The 7,288-nt window shown below is 40.7% G+C and overlaps 1 protein-coding gene across 1 annotated transcript; it reads right to left on the bottom strand.

The window, feature by feature from the left end:
* Nucleotides 1–4,966: 4,966 nt before the first annotated feature.
* LOC125579816 (heat shock 70 kDa protein 5-like) lies at nt 4,967–5,761 on the bottom strand. Its single transcript, XM_048743675.1, has one exon. The coding sequence runs from the start codon at nt 5,759–5,761 to the stop codon at nt 4,967–4,969; it is 795 nt and encodes a 264-aa protein (XP_048599632.1).
* Between the last annotated feature and the right edge of the window lie 1,527 nt (nt 5,762–7,288).

Here is a 7,288-nt window from a genome sequence, read left to right as displayed (position 1 = left end):
TTGTTAGAAAATAGAATCTATCGAATCTTAATGAATTAATCTATAACAAAATTTAATAATGTAGATTTAAAATACTATTTTTTGTTTCACGTAAATTATTCAATTGTACGGGGTAATCATCGTACAATGATTTTTAAACCAGCATTAAATCATAACCAAATTTACAGCAAGCCGGGATTGACCTATACAAAAAGTTAACATCAAATCACCACAAAATAAAATAAAATTAGATTATTTAATCGAATCGAACCAGAAATTGGATGTGGGTTACAAAGCCAAAATCGGATGAAAGAAAGCACCGGTTTCATCGGGTACTAAACTGACAGACCAAGAATAACGCGCCTGGCGAGAAACCCCCTCCAGATCTCAGACGCCGAGACCGAACCGGCTAAGTAGCTAACCGATCAGTCCCAATCAATGGAAAAAAAAAAATTATGCATGGAATATATCAAACGCTTAGTCGCTGACAGACAAGCACAGTGATGTTTTATGACTAGACGTACAAAATATCATCTCTACAACTTCCAATCGTATATCACAATTCTATACAAAGCGTCGCTTTTTAAAATTTACAACAGCCATATTTTAATGTTTTTGTTGCGTTTTCTTTTAGTTTCTCTGTTGTTTTTGTCGTAAACTGCAAGTTTACAACTTAACACCCTTTTTTCCTGTACACATGCAACGCATTACAGTTTGTCTTCTTCTTATTCTTTTGCATTTGAAGATAACAAAAAGCATGACACCAACTATGTTACTTCGTTCGCAATAAGGCCTCGTCTACCTCTTGGTTGAACAGCCACAGTCCCTCCATGTGCATCCCATGCATACCTAATATATAGGTTATAAATTATCATTGCTTAAGCATGATTATACTGATCACTATAAACTATTAATGTATATTTTCCTCCGAATACATGTTGGTAATTCCTTAGCTTAATCTTGGTTCAATTTCAGATTCGATAGGTGATCTAATTCGTTTTTGGTTTGTGTTCGCAGATAGAAACGCAATCAAACAAGACGCAATCAAGATTGTTCATCCGGACTTCGTTTCCTACTGTCCGGGGAGGGAACGTTATCCCTCAAGAGCTTCACTATAATCAGATTCAAGTTCCGGTAACAACGATACAACCCGATCTAAACACACCAGAGAAGATGAGTTGATGTTACCTCCGAAATACACTACAGGTAATCGGATCCTGCTATGGTGACGTCACCGGAGACACTCCGACTCCGTTTCCGCTCGATCGCCTCAGGTAGATCTCGTTCTCTCTTATTATCTCTCTGGCGAGCTCTCTGCAACTTCTCTAATCTCTCTCTCGTATTAGAGTGATCGACTTGAAGAAGAAGAAGACGTTAGGCCGTAATAACGGCCATGCTGACTCAACATCGGCTTAAGTGATACGAGGGCCAGCTCGAACACTTCATCAATCTCTCATCAACACTCAATGGCCCAATAGAGTAAAAGCTGGCCCATTAGCATATCAGATTGAAGACCAAAGCCCACAATTCTCCACCTCTTTGGTTTTCAGACATTTCGATGAAACTCTAAGAGCTGTCTTGTTCCTCCTCTCTCTCTTCTCATCACCGCCTCCTCTCTTTAGACGATGAAAGAAACAACACCGACACGATTCAACCTCTTTGAATCCGTCAAACCTGAGCTTCACCTTCCAAGCTTTCTCCGTTTCAGATACTCGGAACCAGTAAGTGCTCCTCTCGACTCTTTATCATCTTTAGAATCGCGATAGAACAGCTTAAACCCTTCGGATCCATCTGCGACTAACTCACAACTGTCTTACATGTCGCATCTTGGATCTTCTCTCAGCTTCTCTCTGCTGTTTTCTGAAAGATACGACTGCAATCAGGTACCTCAACCTTTATGACTCTGAACTGATTCAGCTTCTTTCCAGAAAAGCTCATCCTCTGACACTCCTCTTATCTGATACAGCCAGAAGACCTCTCTGAGCACTCTCACGACGAACTTTAACAAGATCTCAAGTACTCCACCTAAAACTGAACTTTCTTTTTACTCGGAGGTCCACCACGCTTCTTTTGACCTCCTCTGCTCTACAGGTAACTCCTTCTCGCTTCCACCCTTTTTTTAACACTTATGAAAAACTTCTTCTGATCTTTTGTAGATGCTCATTCATATTATTTTCTTTTTATGTGATGCGAGGTCACTGCGGAGCTACCTGGAGCCACTCATGTGCTTCATCACACGTTCAAAGAATCACAGCAGAGCTGAAACTTAGTGCCAGGTACACACTTAGTTAGAAAGTCTGATGGGTTCTTAGATGTATGAATCTTCGCTAGGCTGACGATTCGTTTAGCAACAATATCTCTGATGAAGTTGAACTGTGTATCCATATGCTTAGTCCTCTCGTGATGAACCGCATTTTTAGATAGAGCAATTGCACTTTGTGAATCACAGTCTATCCTTAAACTGTCTTGTTTGTATCCGAATTCTGAGGTAAAACCTCTTAACCATATTGCTTTTTTCACTGCTAGAGTAAGAGCCATGAACTCGACTTCGGTGGTTGATAGAGCAACCACTGACTGTAAACCTGACTTCCAGGACACAGTATTTCCTCCAACCTTAAAAACAATCTCAGATACTGAGCGTCTCTTGTCTAGATCTGTAGCATAGTCTGAATCAGAATATCCTTCAACTATAAACTCAGTAGATTTCTTAAACGTTAGACACATCTCGTAAGCACCTGCTGCATATCTCAGTACCCACTTAACTGCTTCCCAATGCTCTCTGCTTGGATGTGACATGAAGCGACTGACGAGACCAACTGCAAACCCCAAATCAGGCCTCGAACCAACCATGGCGTACATCAAACTTCATACAACACTCGCGTATGGCACATCCTTCATGTATTCATACTCTCCAACTCTTTCTTTAGGATGTAGGCTTTTTAGTTTGAAGTGCGACGCCGTAGGCGTAACAACTGATCTCGCTTCAAACATGCCAAAGGTTTTTAATACCTTTTCTAGATAATTGGCTTGAGATAATTTTAGGACTCCTTCCTTTCTTTCTCTTGCGATATCCATTCCAAGAATTCTCGATGCTCTTCCTACATCTTTCATCTCAAATTCAGAACTCAATCTTTCTTTTAAATCTTTAATCGCTGACTTACTCCCTGATGCAATCAACATATCATCAACATATAGCAACAAGTATATCGCCTTGCTTGAGTTCACGTCCTTCATGTAAACACACGAGTCAAACTCACTTCTGATGAACTTCTATTTTTTTATAAATCCATCAAACTTCAAATTCCATTGTCTCGGTGATTGCTTCAAGCCATACAATGATTTCCTCAATAGACAAACCTTGTTCTCATCTCCTTTTGTAACAAACCCCTCAGGCTGTTCCATGAGAATTCTCTCCTCGAGATCTCCATGTAAGAACGCGGTTTTACATCTATCTGCTCTAGTTCATAATCAAAATTCACCACTAGTGATAGGATCAACCGTATAGAAATATGCTTCACAACTGGAGAGAAATCTCATTATAATCAACTCTTTCCTTTTGTGAATACCGTTTAGCTACAACTCTTCCTTTATAATGCGGTTCTTCTACTCTTGGGATTCCTGGTTTTAGCTTGAAAATCCACCTGCAGCCCACGAGTTTCTGATCTTTGGGCCGCTCGATTAAATCCCATGTTCTGTTCTTCTTAAGGGACTCAATCTCTTCTTTGGCAGCATTATCCCAAAACTTCCTCTCCTTGGTTCTCATGGCTTCTGCATAAGTATGAGGTTCTTCAATATCAAGTTCTTCAGCAGCATTTAACGCATACGCCACCAAATTAGCGTCATCAAACCTTGATGGTGCCCTGATATTTCGTCTTCTGCTTCTGTCTCTGGTCAATACATAGTCATCAATAGTAGAATCACCTGAGCTGACCATGATACCAGTACCAAGATCTGAATTTGAACCCCCATCTGAACTCACTGAACCCTGAACCCTGAACCCTGAACCCTGTGAACCTTCACTATCTGAATCTTCTGACTAATCTGAAAGAACTCCACCTGAAGTCGAAGCACCTTCATCATTCCTTTTAGGAGTAGGACCAATAATCAATTCATCACTGAACGACACTTTCTTTTTCTTCTTCCTATCTTCCTCAGTTCCTGATGATAGCTTTTCAGTGTCAGATTTAATAGCTTGCAAAGTATCCTTGTAAATTTCATGTTCATGAAAGATGACGTTCCTGCTCGTTGTACATTTTCCTTCATCTTGAATCCAAACCCGATAGCCTTTAACCCCAAAAGGGTAACCAACAAACACACCCTTTACAGCTCTAGGACTTGTCTTCTCCTGTACTATGTGTACATATACTGAGCAACCAAAACGCTTGAGGTGTGATAAATCAACCTTTCCTCCTGTCCATCTTTCTTCAGGAATGTCAAAATCAATGCTAGAACCAGGGGTTCTATTTATCATATAAACTGCGGTTGACGTAGCTTCTGCCCAGAACTCAGATCCCAAACCAGTTTCTGATAACATGCTTCTAACCTTGTCCATGATAGTTCTCTTCAACCTCTCTGAGACTCCATTCTGCTGCGGCATGTAAGTGCACGTACAATGGCGCTTAACCCCAGTATCCTTGCACAGCTTATCAAACTTGTGGTTGCAAAACTCTAAACCATTGTCTATTCTTAGACATTTCAGCTTCTTTCCTGTTTGGTTCTCAACCTCTAACTTCCACTCTTTGAAGCTCTCAAAACTTCGTCTTTAGTCTTTAGGAAGTAAACCCAAACCTTTCTCGAGTAGTCATCAATGAAACTCACGAAATATTTGCAACCACCGAGGCTCTCCGGAGTATTAGGTGATCCCCACAAATCAGAGTGAACATAGTCCAGAATCGCCTTAGAAGTATGCTTAGCTTTCTTAAAACTTTGTCTATGTGACTTGCCAAGAACACAGCTCTCACAAAATTTTAAATCTTCTTCTTTGATCTTACACCTTGTCGCTTCCTTCACCAGTCAGAATCGCCGCCTGAACGGCAGCTCCGTAAGCTACAGCTTCATCAGGGTTAATGCTTTTACAAAGCTCATTTCCATTAAAAAAGTCTTGCAGAAGTTGCTGAATCTTAGGAATCCTCGTGGATCCTCCCACAAGAACCACCTCATGGACACAGCTCTTGTCAAGCTTAGCATCTCTCAGAACTTTCTCCACAGGATCCATACATTTCCTGAAGAGATCCATTTTCATCTCCTCAAACCTCGCGCGGGAGATCGTCGCGTAGAAATCAACACCCTCGTGCAAATAATCGATCTCTATAGTCATCTGAGCCGTGGAAGAGAGCGTTCTCTTCACTCTCTCGCAAGCCGTTCTCAGCCTCCTCAACGCCCTCGCGTTCCCACTAACATCCTTCTTATGCTTCCTCTTGAACTCCACAACGAAATGGTTCACAAGTCTGTTGTCAAAGTCCTCACCACCGAGGTGAGTATCACCAGCCGTAGCTTTTACCTCGAACACACCTTCTTCAATCGTCAACAACGAAACATCGAACGTTCCACCGCCAAGATGGAAAATCAAAACGTTCCTCTCACCAGTCTTAGTCCCTTTCTTGTCTAATCCATATGCAATAGCTGCAGTAGTCGACTCGTTGATGATTCTCAAAATATTAAGCCCAGAGATCGAACCCGCGTCCTTCATGGCCTGTCTCTGAGAATCATTAAAGTACGCAGAAACCGTAACGACAGCGCTTTTAACAGTGTGACCCAAAAAGGACTCGGCGGCTTCCTTCATCTTAACTATTAATGTATATTTTCCTCCGAATACTTGTTGGTAATTTCTTAGTTTAATCTTGGTTCAATTTCAGATTCGATAGGTGATCTAATTCATTTTTGGTTTGTGTTCGCGGATAAAAACGCAATCAAACAAGACGCAATCAAGATTGTTCACCCGAACTTCGTTTCCTACTGTCCGAGGGAGGAACAGTATCCCTCAAGAGCTTCACTATAATCAGATTCAAGTTCCGGTAACAATGATACAACCCAATCTAAACACACCGGAGAAGATGAGTTGATGTTACCTCTGAAATACACTACAGGTAATCGGATCATGCTATGGCGACGTCTCCGGAGACACTCCGACTCCGTTTCCGCTCGATCGCCTCAGGTAGATCTCGTTTTTTCTGATTATCTCTCTCGCGAGCTCTCTGCAACTTCTCTGATCTATCTCGTTTTCAGTGTGATCGACTTGAAGAAGAAGACGACGTTAGGTCGTTATAACGGCCATGCTGACTCAGCATCGGCTTAAGTGATACGAGGCCCAGCTCGAACACTTACTCAATCTCTCATCAACACTCAATGGCCCAATAGAGTGAAAGCTGGCCCATTAGCATATCAAAATGAAGACCAAAGCCCACAATACCACAAACACGCATTACACCAAACCTCTTGCTCTGCGTTCTGGAGGTGATGTGCAAGTTTGTTGGGTAAAATATGCCAAGCACATCAATTCAAATGTCAGAAGACGTTGTTTCCAAGCTGTCCAAAGATAATTAAACCGAGAGTTCAGACTGAGCAAGTCAGAGTTTATAGATATCAAAGTCTGTCTTTATGAAATTTGTGATGAAGTTATTGATGCATGATTGAATCAATCGTTAACACGTAAGGTATATACGAGGAGTGGGAGTACCACGTGGATGCAGGATGCTGAGCTGGAAAAGAATATAATTTATGCCTTTACGAAACCACTTACACATACGGAAAGCATGCAGAGTGGTGAAGACCATGTGGATGCAAGATGCTGAGATTGAATATGAGTAAGTTTATGTCTAGGAGAAAAGGAAAGAAGATAATTAAACTTGGGATCAAGTTTATGCTTTGACAATGAATAAGTGCAATTCTAAGAAAAATGAAGTAGTTATTATATGGAAGTTGACCATATTCATGGATGATACTTGGACTACGGTTTTTGAAATGTGGAGATCATTATAAAATAGCAAGAGGTCGATGAGGAATCAACACGACTCGAAGCTGATTTTATATAGGAGTGATAATCTTTTGAGAGTGTTCTTGGGTCGTCATGAGTCAGAGGATAACATATCAGGCGACATAAAAACATAAGTTAGGTAGCTTATAAATCTTTAGGTTGCAATTATTAAGATGATAGCAAGTTGTGTAAAGTTGATTAAGCAAGTCTTGTAATAAATTGTTTAAAGTAATTTTTGATATAGCAAAAAATGTTTGTTAATCTTATTGTCTCTTTATCTTCTATCATATTATATTGTGTTGCATCTTGAACTTACAAGACTCGTACATTTTGTTT

This window comes from Brassica napus, chromosome C1, assembly GCF_020379485.1.
Source record: "Brassica napus cultivar Da-Ae chromosome C1, Da-Ae, whole genome shotgun sequence".
Lineage (NCBI taxonomy): Eukaryota > Viridiplantae > Streptophyta > Magnoliopsida > Brassicales > Brassicaceae > Brassica > Brassica napus.
The sequence above is the reverse complement of the archived record's forward strand: the minus strand, read 5'-3'. Positions and strand labels throughout refer to the sequence as shown.

What these genes read in the sequence shown, in the direction of transcription:
- LOC125579816 (XM_048743675.1), bottom strand. Translation starts at nt 5,761, where the DNA reads ATGAAGGAAGCCGCCGAGTCCTTTTTGGGTCACACTGTTAAAAGCGCT.